The 17101-nt window shown below is 39.6% G+C and overlaps 1 protein-coding gene across 2 annotated transcripts; it reads right to left on the bottom strand.

Moving 5' to 3' along the window:
- Positions 1-671: 671 nt before the first annotated feature.
- Positions 672-13416, bottom strand: mbd1b (methyl-CpG binding domain protein 1b). Of its 2 annotated transcripts, none has more exons than XM_085455862.1 (17): positions 13156-13416; positions 12090-12666; positions 10449-10589; positions 10161-10296; positions 9775-10061; positions 9591-9673; positions 9396-9439; positions 9081-9221; positions 8905-8985; positions 8799-8819; positions 8614-8706; positions 5782-5943; positions 5506-5685; positions 5289-5369; positions 5115-5198; positions 3292-3384; positions 672-3203 (listed from the first exon to the last, which is right to left on the bottom strand). In XM_085455862.1, the coding sequence occupies exons 2-17, from the start codon at positions 12512-12514 to the stop codon at positions 2745-2747; spliced, it is 2511 nt and encodes an 836-aa protein (XP_085311988.1). In that variant the 5' UTR covers positions 12515-12666; positions 13156-13416; the 3' UTR covers positions 672-2744. The 2 variants fall into 2 exon arrangements, with proteins under 2 accessions (XP_085311988.1, XP_085311987.1); XM_085455861.1 differs by having other exon boundaries at positions 672-3212; positions 13156-13413.
- Between the last annotated feature and the right edge of the window lie 3685 nt (positions 13417-17101).

The following is a 17101-nucleotide window of genomic DNA, read 5'->3' on the forward strand; positions in this document are numbered from 1 at the left end:
AAGGACCTGTTAAACACCTGTTACCAGCCAAGTGAAGCACACATTTCACTCTCTGAAGACAAAGTTAAAGGCGAGAGATCCACAAACAACAGCTGCGCTAAAGTCCTGGCAACAAATCATAAAGGAGAAACTGAAATTTGTGGTTAAATGGTCAGTTTTGCCTGAGAAAGTTCGTAAGTACAGCACTTGGTTCTTCCTTGATTATCTTCATCAGTACAGGACAACCTGGAGCATCTTTTTTGAAAGAGTCAGTTCCCAGAATTCATAGCAAAGCTTTTGACCGCTCATGAAGAACGATCAACAAAACCGACAAAGTGCTTGTTAAAGGCACAGCTGAACTCTGAACATTACACTGTTGCAGTCAAATTTACACGAACTCTCTCTAGAATCTGATTTATATTAACTGATCAAAGTATGTTTAAGGCTTGCTTAGCTTTATAGGCTATATGTTCTCTTTAGGTTATGTGTTCCACTGACTCAACCATAAAATCAATAATTGACAGCAACCACATAAATTGATTTTACTGCATATAAAGTTTAAGTCAATTAATTCTACTCAGTTGATGATTTAGACACATTTGGCAAATTGTAAAATAATACAAAATATTATAACATTATCGCCAAACATTACATCCACAAAGACAAAAATGACCAGAAATGAGGAAAACCTGTGTCAGTTCTTCAAATATGTTTTAATTCAAAGACTAAATAATATTTTTTTAAAGAATAACCCACTGTTCCCAAATATTTCAACATATGCACAATTACTTGAGGAAAACATAATTAAAAAAAAAAAATCACATCAAGAATGTATAAAATTTCACATTGTTAAAACTTACAAGAGGTTTGTAATTTGGGGAGGGGGGGGGGGGTGAATTATTATACACTTATAAAACAAAAACAAAACACATTATACAGCTGAAAATACAATTAAAGGCCAAGTGTTATACTACTCGAGAACAGAGACGGAAGGACACTCGTTAAGTGCGTATTATTATTTCAGATTTATAACGAGTCATCGTCTGTATGACGATTGTTGCTACATCATCAGTTTAACAAGAGCATGTTGTTCCAAAAACAACAAAAACCTCGCAAAACCAAAACTAAACCTTTAAGGAAAGTGTTCTCTGCTCTCAGCTAACATGCTGCCAGTCACAACAACTGAAATCCCGTTGCTGGGTTTTAGTTTAAGATTTGTGAGGAATGTTTAACTACATTCATCTTAATCTGTTTTTTGTGTTTTGAGATCTTAAAGGTGTTTTTAGTGTCAAGTCTAAGTACGGGGTCAGTGAATAAAGTTTTCAGTGGATATATTGTGAAATATTCTCACTCGACATGACATTGGGCTGAAATCGAGATAATCTGGATAATCACTATCACAGACGTCTTGGGTCTTTTTAAAACAGCGGCTTGCTCCTACTTATAGCTTGTGGGTCGTGTCTGAACTTTTGCTTTTGCTCTAATGACTTTAGACTGTCATAGTAATAGGGTGAATACAAATTTAGCGTAATATGTCCATACTAGGTCAGTTTGTGATGATATATTTCCCACTTTTCAGATATTTCTGTTGCAATATAAACACAAAAACTCACCCTGTGAAAGCAAAAAAGGAGGGTAGGTTAGATTTACCAGAAAAAAGCTGACCTACCCAACAAGTTATGAGATTAAAGTTATTTATTTATGAGAACAAACCTCAGGAGGGAATTGTACTTTTTTTTCCTGTCATGGGACAACGTCAATGCATTTTTAAAGGTCGTATGAAACTCATCACACCACACCCGCTGCTGCTAGGAGCACATTCTGCCTTCAGCGGAAGAGCCAATCAAATAATCGACTACTTTGCAATCAGATTAAGACATTTAAAAAATGCTTGTAATTTCAGCCCAGAATCAACATGTCATTATTATAATCCAGTATGAATGGTCATGAATTTGAAATAATCACATAATTCAATTTAAATAACTATTTCTAATAGAAGGGTACCTTTGGCAGCTCCCTTATTTCCCAAGTGGTCGCCACATCAGATGGATCCACACATCTGATTTGCCACCGGATACCCTTTCTAACTCACATTTATCTGGCCTTAGTATTGTCACTGGGAGCAAATGCAAAAATGGAGCACATCAAGCAAGAGCTAATGGAGTGCTAGTGACAACAGTGATGACACTAGTGAATATATTATTAAATTAAAAAAGAAAGCAGTTGAGGTGCACACTTGTTTTTACCAAAACAAATCTTCTATTAACTTTGTTGTATGTAGTATGAATGAACCCGGTAGCATGACAACAGTGTTAATGCTGGGAATCAAACCTGTGGGCTAATTCCTAGGAGTACAGTTGTCTAAAAGGGCTACTAAAATGTGGAATAATGGTAAGGGGGGCGAGGGATATTCCTCAAGTAAGAGTGTGAATCAACCAACAGCACACTAACCACACAGAGGGCTAACTTCAGCCTTGTCCAACACACTGCCAAAGCCAAGACACATAACAGTCAAGTAGAAAAGCCCTACACCTACATAATAAAACATCTGAGAAGAAACACGCCTGGATTATAACGTCACAACTCCTGAAATGCCTTTGGTGATTCTTAAAATAAACCATTTACAGTCCAGAGGTAAGTCTGTAAAGTTTTGATATACATCATCACCAAAAATTACAATAAAATGGGACAAAGTGTCACCAGAAAACCAGTGGTCTCCACTCTGCTCACATTTTTCCCCATTTCTGTCTGTGATGATGTTGAAGTCAGTGAAGTGCTCTGCAGTTATTACAAATGCCCACATTCTTCTTCACCAAGAAATCACATGTTGATGACCGTTCCAGTATGATGGGGTCTTTATAATGTAATGGTTCTTTAGGAGGCATCCCCTGGCACACAGAGTACTTCTCCAGACCCAAAAGCAGGTTGACCACCTCAGTCACCGAGGTTAGACGTGCTGGGTAGCAGTCGTACAGCGGGTGGGTGGGGAGCAGCGGTTGCTTTTGGACCGTGACCTGATAGAAGAAGCCCGGGTCGATCAGCACCATGGTGTCAGTCATGCTGGACTGCTTAGAACACTGGATGAGCTGCAGCTGCGGGCCCTCCACCATTATAGCATACCACAATATGGGCAGTACAGAGGAGCGTAAAGAGTCTAGTAGTTTCATGAGGTGGTTTTCTGCATCTGTACCAGTCCCAACCGAGTTATCAGCCAAGCTGAAGATCTGTGTAATCTGCAGACAATAAACGAATAACAATACATACACATATGATTGTTTTGGGGGGTACGGGCAGCCTCAGCAGGACACTTACCATGGGCAACTCATCTTCGTCTTCTTCAACAACTTGCTTTGTAGCTTCTCTGGCACTTTGTGCTCTCTCTGCATCCCATCTGTTTTGCTGCTCCTGTATTGACAAAGTTGGTCTCATGAGAGTGGGGCCTTAGTCTTTAACTTAATGCAAAATTATAAATATTAAACTACACCCAGCCCACACCTGCACATCAAATTGTGTCAGAGTCCAACAACGCAGTTTATTATTAATACACTGAAACCGTTTGAAGACAGAAATGGATCCTTTGTGGAAGTCTGCAGCTACAGGAAACCTCTGGTGCTACTAATGGAGATTATGTGAAGTATCGGGTAGCAGCCTCTGGGAATCCCACAAATAAACTTGTACAAACACATTGTAGTTCCTCAAGTTGCTATTTGAGGCTGGCTCATAAAACAAGTCAGATCCCACAGAATCTTAAAGTCTGGTTAAATAATTAAATAAATAAAACAACACCACACCACTGTATGTGGGTGAATTTTACATAATTTGACATTATTAAACTGTTACTTTGTACTACTTAGCAGCTAGCTGTGTCTGTTGCATACATCCATACAGTTCATACACCTTGCCAACACATCTTGCGAGGGCTAACTACAATTCAGCACCCTAACTTTTTATCCAAATATGCTCACTTGTGGCTCGAAGAAATAAAAAAAAAAAAAGGAAAAAAAAAGAACAAATTTGTGAAGCTAAATTTAAGAATTCAATTTGCTAAAAACTATTTGGTGCCATCTTTTATTTACAGTCTATTGTTTAAAGGGGGGGGGGGGTTAGCCTGTGTATTGAATTATTAAACACTGTGGTATATAAAGATGTGCGCAACTATGCCGTTACTTTAGCAAAATTGTGTTTGTCTATAATTATGATGTAGAAGAAGATCAGACCAGCTGTGACAAATGCAGAAATTCTTTTATCTCTGTGTATACACCAACACCACCTCTGGAAAACATCAAATAGCTTCAATGAAAACCATGAACAAAATGATACATGTATGAAAAGGGCCACATTTTTAACAATTGGTGAAGTGTCAAAAAAGGAAATCTACACTCTTCCCTACACATAGTTTAGATAAGGAGGGCCAAGCAAACTTTGACTGTTATCATATTTGAAATAAATCGTGGAAAATTAGATATGTTCATCCATAAACTGACTGGCAAAACAAGTGACCACAAGGACAAACTGAAGGACAGCCAAGGAGAGGGTGGTGACAAGTAGAGAGCACAAACAGCTTGGCAGCAAAACGCAGCCATTACAACAGATCACATTAACTTTTGTGGGTGGCCTCATGCCAAATGTTTTAGACACAAACCGAATCACTGCAACATCTCTGGTTTATCCATCCAGGTTGAAGGCATTGTTACATTTTGTAACCCTTCTGTCTTTCATGCTTCTATTCTGTAAAACTGCAATAAAGGCAAACTGCTCAAAAGCTTCATTTAAATGATGCTGTCAAATATTGAAACAACAGCAAAGGACCACGAGAACTGTAACAAGAAGCAACAACCCTGACATTATACACTTTACTTGTTCAGACTTCATTACCAAGCAAAGGTTAAAAAGAAAAAGACCACAGATTTAAGAAAACGGGGTTCCAGTAAGTGTTCATGATACGAAAGTGTAAGTAGGAGGCTGATGGCTCGTGATGAGTGAGGATCGTGCCGTCGTTCGGCATTGGTCAGCAATAGCTTTTTACACAATCAGCCAGAAAAGCGCAACAGTTTACAACAGAGCTGTGAGACCTTTGAAGCAAACCTCTTGGTGAGGATCAGAAAGAGCAACGCTTTTGTTTAAGTTAAACTTACCTGGTGGGGGTTGCTGTGGTTGCTGATCTGAGGGACGCTGTCTGACAGTCCGTTCTGCACTCCAAACTCGGAATTATTCAACTGCTGAAAGACAGCGTTACGTTGAAATCGTGTTTCTGTTTGAGATGAGGGGCATTTGTCAAAATATGTGTGGACTGAGATCTGATTTCAAACCTGCATAGATGATTGGTGGTTTCTCACATTCATGTCAAAAAAGCTTTTGCTAGACCTCACAGGTGACGAGCTCCAACTAATCTACAACGGCAGAGCAAAGCCAGGTCAGGTTCACAATTAATGGGGTGATCGAGTCGTAGCTGCCAAATGACCTCAAAAATAATCTTTATGAGCAAAGAGGAAACAAAATAAATGACCAGAGGCGTTGGGCACTCACTGGTTGTAAATTACTGTCATCATCTTCATTGTCGCTTAAATCATAGCCCATTTGAGACCCTTTGGTTTTCTTTAAACCTAACTTGCGACTGTATGTGTAGTGAGGTCTAGGCCGGCCTGGCGGAAGTGGGCCATCTGGTCCGTAGTCACCTTGTCCCATCTGGAAGGGCAGCAAATGCCTCTGCCAGGTAGAAGCAGAGGAATTTACTTAAATAAATACTGGAAGAAGCAGTGTCATTGAAAAACTATTTTACAAAATTGCATCTGTCAGTCTTACCATTGCCTGCCTCTGACACTGTCGTAAGCGACACTTCTGCCTTTTCTTGTTACTGCCCCCAAACTTGGGCTTGTCTATACAGAAATCACACGTGCCACAGTCTTTCCTGCAGAGACAGGCCTTGCATTCTCCACAGGAACGTCGCTTCCGCTTTTTGTGCCACTGAAAACAAGAAAATTCACACAATTGGGTCAAAATAACAAGACAACAGTGAAGAAATCACTAATAGAGACACACTTTTATCAAAGATACGCGACAAGTACGGGCTACTATGGGCAAAAGGTGTCTTAGGAATTACACAACTTCTATTTCCACCATAAATCTCCAAAATGTAAAAATGTGTAAAATTCAATGTTTACTGAATCATTCTGGTTAATTAACTGGTTGAATAAAGAGAAAGTTAAAGACAAAAAAAAATGTGCAGTCGACTCCAACAGTCTTTAACCAACTAGTGCTGAGGTGTCTAAAGGGTACAGGGGGAGATTGTCTATATGGGAGGAAAGTTATTGTTTGCAATCAGCCTGAATGAAACAGCAATCCCACTGATGTGGAACAAAGTGGAGGCTGTAACTTTCCTATAATTAATAAACAGCACAAAAATGTCATTGTGTTTTCCCATATTGGCTTTCCATTCTTTGAGGTTCGGCTGGTGCTTCTTCTTCTGCAGTAGTTTAATGACACCAGGCTGCAGAATTGGTGCCCCCAACTGTTGATCACAATCCACCTAAAGCCTAATATTTTTATAGCAGTTGTGAATGTTTTCATTTATTTACACATTCTGGAAATATTGCTAAAAGTTGTACTAAACGTGGATGGAAACTTGGCTAATGAGTATATATTCCTAAAATGTATTCACCTCTCTCCCACCCATCACAGCCTGAGGAGTCCTCACATCAGCTGGGAGTTGTTGCATGTATTGTTAAGATGTGTCCCTTTTTTAACATGAAACGTTGTTACGTTGCAGTTCATATAAAACCAGCATGAACAGAACTGTAACACTAACGAACTTTCACTCAACTCAACTTGAAGTTGAAGTTGCTGTTGTGAAATGCTGCAAAAATTCAAGGTGCTGGAAACATTCCTCAGAGATTTTGGTCCACATTGACATCATCTAGTCACACAGTTGCTGCAGATTTATTGACTGCACCTTCCTGATGTAGATGTCTCATCTCACCACATCTCACAGGAGCCCTATCTGGATGTCATTTGGGTAAAGTGAACTCAAGAAACCAGTTTCAGATGAGCTTTGTGACATTATCCAGTCAGCAACAACACTTACAATGATGTTTAAATGGTGTTCAGTTGGTACTAAGAGGCCTAGAGTGTGCTCCGAAAATATTCCCCATAACACTGTAACACCACCACCAACCTGAACCGTTGATACAAGGCAGGATGGATCCATGCTTTCATGTTGTTTAAGGAAAATTATGACCCTACTGTCTGAATGTTGTAGCAGAAATCCTGACTCACTGGGGAGCCTCAGTTCCATGTTCATATTCTGAGAGGAGAGGCATGCAGTGCGGTCTTATGTTGCTGTAGGCCATCGGCTTCAAGGATTGATGTGCTGTGGGATCCTTTTCTGAATACCTTGGTTGTCACAAGTGGTCATCTGAGTTACTGTTCCCACTGTGCAGACTAGGGCTGCCATAAATGATTATTTTGATAGTCGACTAGTCACAGATTATTTTTGCGATTAGTCGACTAATCAAATCATGCATCCATTGGACGTAAAACGTACAGCTTATTGCACCAGCATGCATCTGCTCTTATATAACTATCATTAGCTTACAGCTTGAAGTGTTTAAGGTATGTGCTAACCAAAAATAAAGACAAGATGATAGTTTATTAAACTTTTAATGAAATTTGCAGATTTTCTTGGTGGAGTTTAATAAACTCTGCCGTCTACTCCTTGCTATCTAAAATGTAACAGGACACTGGAGTAAATTCTCAACCATCTCACACTTGTGTTTAATCAGTTTTCTGTTTGACGTTTATTCAGCTGTGTAAAAACTATAACTTTGATCTCAGCCAAACTGATTAATCAGGAGCAAACAAAACACTGAAAAAAGCCAAACAATAACATTTTTAAGTTATCTAAGTGACTTATATATCATGTTTAACCTGAGCAGCGAAAGACCGCGGACGGTTTGAAAACGATGTGCCGGGAGTTGAACCTTGACCTCCCAGCCAGCTCGTCTCCAAAAATGAAAGTATACACCCGACCCATCCTTCAAATCTGGGGAAATTAAGGACGCATTTGTCGGCCACATTTGGAGAAGTCTTCGAGTTTGGACAGCCTTTGTTGCGTCGCTGTAAAGTAATCGGCCTACAAATGCGGCCCCTGAATTTGGACACAGCTACAATACCGGACACAGCTTCTTCTTCTTTGGCGTTTAACGGCAGCTGGCATCCTTGTAGATCAGGGGTGTCAAACTCCAGGCCTCGAGGGCCAGTGTCCTGCAGGTTTTAGATATCACCGTGGGTCAACACACCTGAATGAAATGATTAGTTCATTACCAGGCTTCTGGAGAACTTCAACACATGTTGAGGAGGTCATTTAGCCATTTAAATCAGCGGTGTTGGATCAAGGACACATCTAAAACCTGCAGGATACAGGCCCTCGAGGCCTGGAGTTCGACACGTGTTGTAGATGCATTGCTGCCATGTTCCGTTTCAGTCCATTACTACACTCTTAAATCGTACTACTAATTCCTAAGTCTTTCAGGATCTTAAAAAGCTTCAATGAAATGTGTCACTACCGTGTGTCTGTGTGTGGTAAAGATATATGCCTTTATGCAAACGTTAAAAAAGAAAAAGACCTAAAACACTCACATCATCATCGTCATCGGTTGACAACTCATCCTCATCATCAACATCCACATTGACTGAGAAGTTCTCCGTGTCACTGCTTTTGAGACTGGGGTGCTGTGTGAAGACAACATCAGTATGAGTAAGGAAAGTGATTGTTCAGCACGATGCTATAAATAACACATTTGATAAGATCAGAAAAGTGTTACCTGTGAATCTGTAACTTCACCCTGTAAAATCAAATGAACATTTTAGAAAATACAGGAAACAAAGCCAATCAAAGTGTTAACTATTCAGACTATACAGACTTTATACCTGGAAACTCATGCTGTCGTCAAATGTCTCTGAAACGTCACTGTAAGGCCTCTGCTGCATGAAGCCTCCACTTCCAGGGCCCTGGAAGAACATACCAAATGCATAAGAAAGCAATATTGATGCTAAAGTAATTTAAAAGTATAGAAATAAATAAAAATCAGTGTGTAGCTGTTTACCTTGCGAATAGGACATATACATTTGCGTTTTCGGCATATGCGTCTCCGGGATTCTGGGCTCTGCAGCCCATGTTTGCAATTGGCACACTGCCCACAATTGTCGGTGTTATGACATCCCACGCACTGACCACAAGGAATCCACTACATGTGGCATGGACACAAAGAGAAAGACAGTTTGCTTCTTTAATAACATTCATGAGAAATGTGGATTGTAAGACACACGGCAACAGTTTTATCAGAATTTTAAAGGGAAATGAAATGAATTTAAGAGCATTTCGATACTAGCATGCACCCTTTGAGCATTAGTTACATTACCTTTCTGAAGCGAATCATTGGGTGTTCTTTTGTCTTTGACGCTGCTGGAAGTGAGGAAAAAATTGTAGGTAATGTTACAAGGAGAATCCATATTTCACCCCATCTTCAGCCACCTGTTTCCCTTTGATATCAGATATAGATCTGATGCAGTTTTGTCTCTCACTTATAATTCTACACACTTATGCACCAACGTACCCCAACAGGAGGGACAGCAGGGCCTCTTTCTTTGTTTGTCATACCACGTGCCTGTGAAGGAAATGCCACATCTGGCACAGATCCTGCAGACACACATGATGACCCCCCCCCCCCAACCTCAAGTTATCACGAGAAGCTGACACTTGTAATGATGGTGTTATGTTGCACGTAGTAACAGACTCACAGTATGCTGTCCTCTGACCCGATCTCTCCATTTATAGAAGGGAGCGGACGTGGCTGAGATGACGATGGACCAGGGAGTTTAATTTTATCCTCTGCAGGTGGATCCTCACTGTGAGACCCTTGATTCGGCGATCCCACTGTACTGTTCAAGGGGGCATTTGAATGATTGGAGTTGACGTTTTTAGACCCGAGGCTTGGGGTTAGTCTGTGGTGGGAGTCAGGAGTGTCTGCCCCCTCTCCCCTCTCCATCCAGCTGGACTCTGAGGACGATCGCTCGCGGACCTTTCTCTAAAGGATGAGAGGGTGAGGATAGCAGACTCTAAGTCATGCAGTTCAAATCTTCAGTGTCTTCATGCTTAAAATACAAAGAATAACACCAAGCGACACCTTTCTGCTTCGAATTCTTGGGAGCGGTGTTTCGCCATGGTAGAATTTGCCCGTCTTGTACTCAAAGTTAGACAAGTCCTGTCCTTCCAGCACTGAAATCAGCTCTACTCTGCTTCTCACTCGATCACCACGAGGACTGCAAAGGAGAAAAATAATTACAACCACAAAAAAACCCAAAATATTCCTTTGATATTAAGTGCACGCTTCAGGAGGAGTGTAAAAGGTAGCACCATTAATATGTCAACAACTGTACAGGTGGATTCTTTATTCCTACAAGGCCGTATTTACCTTAAGTAATATACATCCTTTTGGCCAATACTAGATCCTGAACGCCGAACGACCTCTTTGCGCTTCCAGCCCTCCCCCAGTGCAGGGCATTCAACCCATCCCTCATCAGGGTGCGATCGTTTACGGCGGGGTGCATGAAGCCTGAATTTAAAAGAAGACACACACTCAAACATTTTAGAAATGTTTAGATCACATTGAGGGAAAAGAGACTGCAAATACATCACCCTGAGAAACATGATGAATAATAATAATAATAATATAATAAATAAAAGTTATTTTCCCAGATACAGGCAAAGTTGCATTGAAGTTTGAAATGAGCTCAAATGAATAAGACATTTAAAGCTCTGTTTTCATTGGTAGCTCCTCTGAATATTTGAAAATACACTTGATGCTTAAAATGGTCATAAAGCTTGTGCAGCATCTTTGCACGCATGCATCCCCACTGCCCGCCCTGTAGTAACAATGGTAAAAAAAGGGGATCCTGTGCTTGCTCACCAGCATAGCATCTAAATTTAGTCCAAAAATATTTAAGATAATGCTGCTCATTATCAGATTACAGCAAAAGACCTAAACCTATTCCCAAATTGTTGGCTTCATCAATCGGTTACACCGTGACACAGATATGTCAATCCTCTGAACCTCACAGTAGGAAAGTAATCAATCAAGTAAAATAAAATGCAAGTTAGAGTTTTCTATAACATGGCAGGTATATTTTGGTAGTTATTTTAACGATTAGCGTTTGCATCCTATTTGAGGGCACAGGAATCCATGCACACTCTAGTAACACCAAAAGAGCTTGTAACATACACAGTACTGTGCAAAAGTCATAAGCCATCTCTAATTTCTTTATACTTTGCTTTCATGAAACCAGACGGTCTTGGGATTTCTTTATAAAGTGGTCCTGAGGGTTACTTCTTCAGGCTTTTTGAAGGTTACTTTTAACTCAAGAGATGAACTAGTGTTGCCTAAACATAACAGAGAAATTACAAAAAAATTGTTTCAAATTGTACCTTTTGGTACTTTGTTACTAGTAGTTTGAGGAAACGGGACAAGCAGAAGACAAAATATGTCTCAGCCTAAAAAAAAAAAAAAAATCATAAAGAGAATCTGAAAATCATGTTCTTAAGGAACAGGAAAAATTTCAGCAAAGACCTGAAACAGAACCTGAGTGACGCTGAAGTGTCGTCAAACACACATAGGTGGGCTGTCAAGACGCCATTCTTAAGGAAGGGAACGGTGGACGCCAATTTACACAAGAAGTAGACCTCGAGTCTTATGGAGTGATGAATCCAAATCTGACACTTTCGGTCAAACCAAATTGTAACTTTAAAGCTTGTTAGAATTTTACAAACTCTGTTTTAAAACACTGTATGTATATTTGCACATTTCATTAAATTCACTGCACCTAATTTCTTTCTTTTTTTTCTGTAAAATATTAAAAACTTAGCGTGGCTCAAGAATTTTGCACAGTACTGTACATCTGTTAGGCAGTAATGTGACAGTCTGATCACCTGGACCTTTCTGTGTTGCAGGGGCTTATATGATCGATAGCATGTTAGAGAAAAAGCAACTTTATGAGTAAATATTACTACAGCATCACATGACCACAAAGGATAGTAAGAACAACATTATTCAACCTACTGATATATCTTTTTGAAGGTGCTCTCACTGCCACCCACACTCTCGCTCCTTTCACTTTCTCCTGCCAGACTCTCTTCCTCTGGATCATTTCTATCATTGCTTTCGGCATCATCATCATCATCTTCAAGTGGCTCAAACCAGTCAACAGGAGGCTCACCACCAGAAGATTTTGCCTCCTCTTTCTCCTCTGTTGCCTTTTCTTTCATGGGACCAGAGCTGGGGCTTCCTATTGCATTTACACCATCTGAGGATTCTGGGGCTGCTTCATTTGTCTCATCTATTTCACTGCTCTTCTTTTCTGACCTTTGTCCTATATCCTCTTCTACAGTGTCTCCTTTACAGCTGTTCTTCTCTGCGTTTTGTCCTGCATCTTCTTCCACAGTCTCTGTGCCCTGGAGTGGGCTTTCAAGCGTTTCCTCATCCATTGATTCACAAGTTTAATTTAAGTTTCCTCTATAGTTCGTCTTGCATCCCATTTAAAGATGTTTATGTCCACAGTGCCCCTTGATGTCCTGGCCTCTGAGGTTAAATGTGTGCGGCTGCTGGTTGAAAGCTGGTCAATTTATCATGGCAAAGCCTGTGGTGAAAAAAGAAAAATCGAGGCTGATTATAAAAATGATCTATACAGCATGTACGGTTAACACAGCTAAATGGCTGTGAAATTGTAAAGTTAGTTTCGAAATAAATCTATTCACAGTTCATTAGCTGGGACTATAATATAGCAATGTTAGCCAGCAAACAAAACGTTAGCATTAGCTAGCATAAACTGCTAAGTTTTGTTACTGTTTCAAGTTGTGTCATTGTTTGACATGCAGCGCGGATATTTTGGTGACACTGAGATTAGCGAGACACTAAACAGTAGTGTAACATCAACGCTAGATTAGATGAAGTAAAAGCATTATAAGCGAGAGCAACGTTAGCCTCCGTTAGCTATCGCATATCTCCATGGATGATTTCTAATCCGATAAACTGAAATAAATGATGTTTATAGAAGCTGTTTATCGCTACCGGACTACAAAGGTTTGTGGCCACTTGGGTTTTCTAAAAAACACGCACCCACACACACCTTTAGGTAATATTCCTCAGATGTTTGGGATAGTGATTTCAACACGTAGCTCCCCTTATTCACTTAGAGCTAACGTTGATAGCTACCCTGCACCTAGCACTACGGAAACGGTGGCATTGGACACAACCAAAGACATCGGAACACTCAAGATGCAACTCCCCCTAGCTTGTGGAGGGTAGCACGGAACTGTTCGTTGGATGCGGTGAAGGTGTTCTGTGGTGTCTCCCCTTTGTGTGTGTGTGTATAAATAAGGTGCGGGACAAAACGCGCTAATGAGTACATCGTTATTTCACGCGCGTGTATGTGTTCACTGCCAACAGCAAGACAAAAGCAACTAACTGGCACCGCTCCGTCTTCTCCTAAGTGAACATAGTTTTTATGCTTATATTTGCTTTTTTATATATAACTTTAAAAATTCTCACCTAAAAATACCTTCGTATTTAAGAAACACTGGTTTCATTTTTTTTAATTCAATTTGTAACACCTAAGTGAAAAATGTACCCCATATAAGTGCCAAATCACCGCAAAGCAGTTTAACCTAGCTCTGCTGTAGACTGCATCATGCTGTAATACTACCTACCACTTTTTAACATTTGTTCACCGTTATTAATTAAACTGTACCTTAGTTCAACTATGACTTGTTCAAGCGGGCGGGGCTTGTGGGAGGGGGCGGGATTAAATAGACAACTGAACAAAAGACGGAAGGGAGGGAAGCCTCTCATCCCGAAAGTGTCATCTTCGTAGCCATCCCTTTAACAGTGCTGCGTTAGAGACCGATCTGAAATCAGATTTTAAAAACCATTAAAATATTAAATATGAGATTAGATTGTGACGTCTTTTTGAGGCACTACATAATCTCGGTGTTTTCAGGGAATTTACAAGAGCACATCTTAAAAATCATTAGTTAATTATTGTATGACAATATTGTATTTCTTTCTATCCTTAACTTTATTTATGGGATATTTTATTGTCTGCTTTATTCATTTTTAACTTTTATCATTGTTCTTTTATAAAGTAGTTTGGTCAATCACGTATTTTTTAAAGTGCTCTATAAATAGAGCTCAAAAGTGCTCTATTTATAGAGCACTTTTGAGCAAGAATACCTCAGTAGGCTGGCTTTTATTAATGCATTTATTCAAGACAACGATACTTACAGCATATATGTTTTGGGTGATTTTAATGCTGATCTCACAGACAGCAGTTCTCAGTTTGCTAAACACTTAACTCACTTTTGTCAAGTTAATAATCTTATCTTGTCTACCAAAGTGTTACTGCCTGCAGATAGCTATACATAAGTGAAGCCTGGCATAGTACATCATGGCTGGACCACTGTATCTGTACAGCTGATGGACATGCAGCTTTAGCAAACATGACTATTAGGTATGAGGTAACTGTGTCAGATCATATACCTTTTGGTTTTACTGTGAATGTGGAACAAATGCCAGCAACAACTGGAAATAATATTGCTAATATTGCTACCAGTGTAAAATTAGACTGGTCAGCATGTAGTGAAGATGATTTCTTAGCTTATCATAGTAATACCGATATACATCTGAACAACATTTCTTTGCCCAAAGAAGCTATTTTGTGCAAAGATGTCAACTGTAAGAATGCTGTGCATAAACATTTACTCTGCTCCATGTATGATGATATAGTGACTGCTCTGTATAAAAGTGGTACACTGCTTGATAAACAATATAAGCATAAGAAACCTAACATCAGACCTGGCTGGAAAGAACATGTATCCATGTACCATGATGAAGCTCGCATAGCTTATAAATGTTGGGCCATGGCTGGAAGACCTAAACAAGGCCCAGAATTTGAACAGAAAAAATGTGCGAATGCCAGATATAAGTACGCTGTTCGCTTTATAACTAAAAATGAGCAAATGCTGAGAGCAGATTCTTTGTCCAGGAAAATGTTGTGTAATAATATGGCAGATTTTTGGAAAGAGGTGAAAGCTCTTAATAACTGTAAACCATCTCTACCATCAACTGTTGAAGGTGTTTCTGGGGCAGATAACATTGCAGCATTATGGAGACAGCATTACAGTGCGTTGTTTAACTGTATAAAAAGTGATCCATATGAGGACAATTTTGACATGAGTAATGACACAATAAGTGTAAGGACACATGAAGTATTTGAAGCCATTCATAGGTTGTCTGATAATAAATCCTCTGGTTTGGATCACATCACTGCAGAACATTTAAAACATGCTAGTGTAAGGCTAGCTCCTCTTTTAGCACTCTGTTTCACTGGGTTTATGATTCATGGCATATTACCAGACTCAATGCTGTGTATTTTACTGGTACCAGTTATGAAGGACAAAGCTGCAAAAGTGAGCTGCTTGGATAATTACAGGCCAATTGCACTAGCCAGTATTTTATCTAAGGTGTTAGAAAGAATCTTGTTTGACAGAGTTAGTGTGTTCATCTCTTCTCTGGATAATCAGTTTGGCTTCAAACCAAAGCACGGCACTGACATGTGCATATATGCACTCAAGGAAATAGTCAGGTTGTATAGGGCTAAAAATTCATCTGTCCTCATGTGTTTCATTGATGCCTCTAAGGCTTTTGATCGAGTGAACCACAGAAAACTTTTTGATAAAATGAAGAGACGGGGAGTTCCTCAGTACATCGTGAGGATTCTCTCTTACTGGTACGCTCATCAGAACATGCAGGTTAAATGGGGAAGCAGTATTTCTGCCCCCTTTGGTGTCAGCAATGGTGTTACACAGGGTGGGATTTTGTCTCCAATTTTATTTAATTTGTATGTTGATGATTTGTCCATACAGCTGAGAGCCTGTAACACTGGGTGTATATTAGGTAAAACATTGATAAATCATCTTATGTATGCAGATGACCTGGTTGTTTTTAGTCCAAGCAGTGCTGGGTTACAGGATCTTCTTAATATCTGTACTGAATATGGTGTGCAATATGACATTGAGTACAATGCTGCTAAAAGTGCTGTTTTGATATGTAGAACCAAGCAGGATAAACAGCTAAATTTCCCTTTGTTTAAACTGGCACAAAAAACTCTTGAAGTTCATAAAAAGGTGAAATACCTCGGTCACTTTATTACTGAACAAATGAATGATGATGATGACATATACAGACAACGGTGTAAGCTCTATGTGCAGGCAAATACTATTGCACGCAAATTCAGCTTTTGTTCACTTCCAGTTAAAGTGGCTTTGTTTAAAGCGTATTGCACACCGCTATATACTGCCCCCTTGTGGTTATCCTACAAACAATGTAGCATGCAGAAGCTGCATGTTGCATATAATGATGCGATGAGAATCCTTTGCAGGATACCTAGAAGTGGTAGTGCCAGCCAGATGTTTGTAGCTGTGGGTGTTTGGACTTTTAAAGCACTTTTAAGAAAGCTAATGTTCAATTTTAGAGAACGACTGGATGGTTCGAGTAACAGTATAATTTTAGCACTTACAGATCCGACACTGAGTGGTTCCCGTTACTCACCCAGTCTCAGAAAGCACTGGTTAAAGTGTTTGATGTTTTAGATACTTATTTATATACATATATATATTTAATGGTTTATACCTTGTGTTGGGGGGGGGGGGGGGGGGGGGGGGGTGTTTTTTGTCTTGTTTTTTGTTTTTATGGACATGAAGTCTGCCAATAAAGATTGAATTGAATTGAAATAAAGTTGGATTGGATTTCAACATCTTCTGGCCTGAAGTAGGATTTCAGAAGGAAAACCTAAATGCAAAAACTTTGTAAAAGGAATTGTGCTATGCACACAACCACAAAAAATAGGGTATTTCCTTAAAAGAAATACACAACATAAAATGTGTACAATTACAAAAATGGTGCTTGTTTTTGTCCAGTGTGAAAAAGTTGGCACACGTAAAAAACTGAGGTGAGTCGTTAGTGTGAGTACTCTTCTTAAAGGACACGATCTGCATTGCAGTACCCTGAGTTTCAGT

The sequence above is a fragment of the Copadichromis virginalis genome, linkage group LG5 (assembly GCF_057382275.1).
Source record: "Copadichromis virginalis isolate Kocher_CV1m ecotype Utaka linkage group LG5, C_Virginalis_male_GT1.1, whole genome shotgun sequence".
Lineage (NCBI taxonomy): Eukaryota > Metazoa > Chordata > Actinopteri > Cichliformes > Cichlidae > Copadichromis > Copadichromis virginalis.

Excerpts from the sequence above, each read along its gene's own strand:
- mbd1b (XM_085455861.1), bottom strand. The coding sequence starts at position 12,514 with ATGGATGAGGAAACGCTTGAAAGCCCACTCCAGGGCACAGAGACTGTG. Across the intron at positions 10,590-12,089 it reads ACCTTCAAAAAGATATATCA|GCTTCATGCACCCCGCCGTA; the intron begins GTAGGTTGAATA and ends TTTTAAATTCAG. Across the intron at positions 3,213-3,291 it reads ACGAAGATGAGTTGCCCATG|ATTACACAGATCTTCAGCTT; the intron begins GTAAGTGTCCTG and ends TATTGTCTGCAG.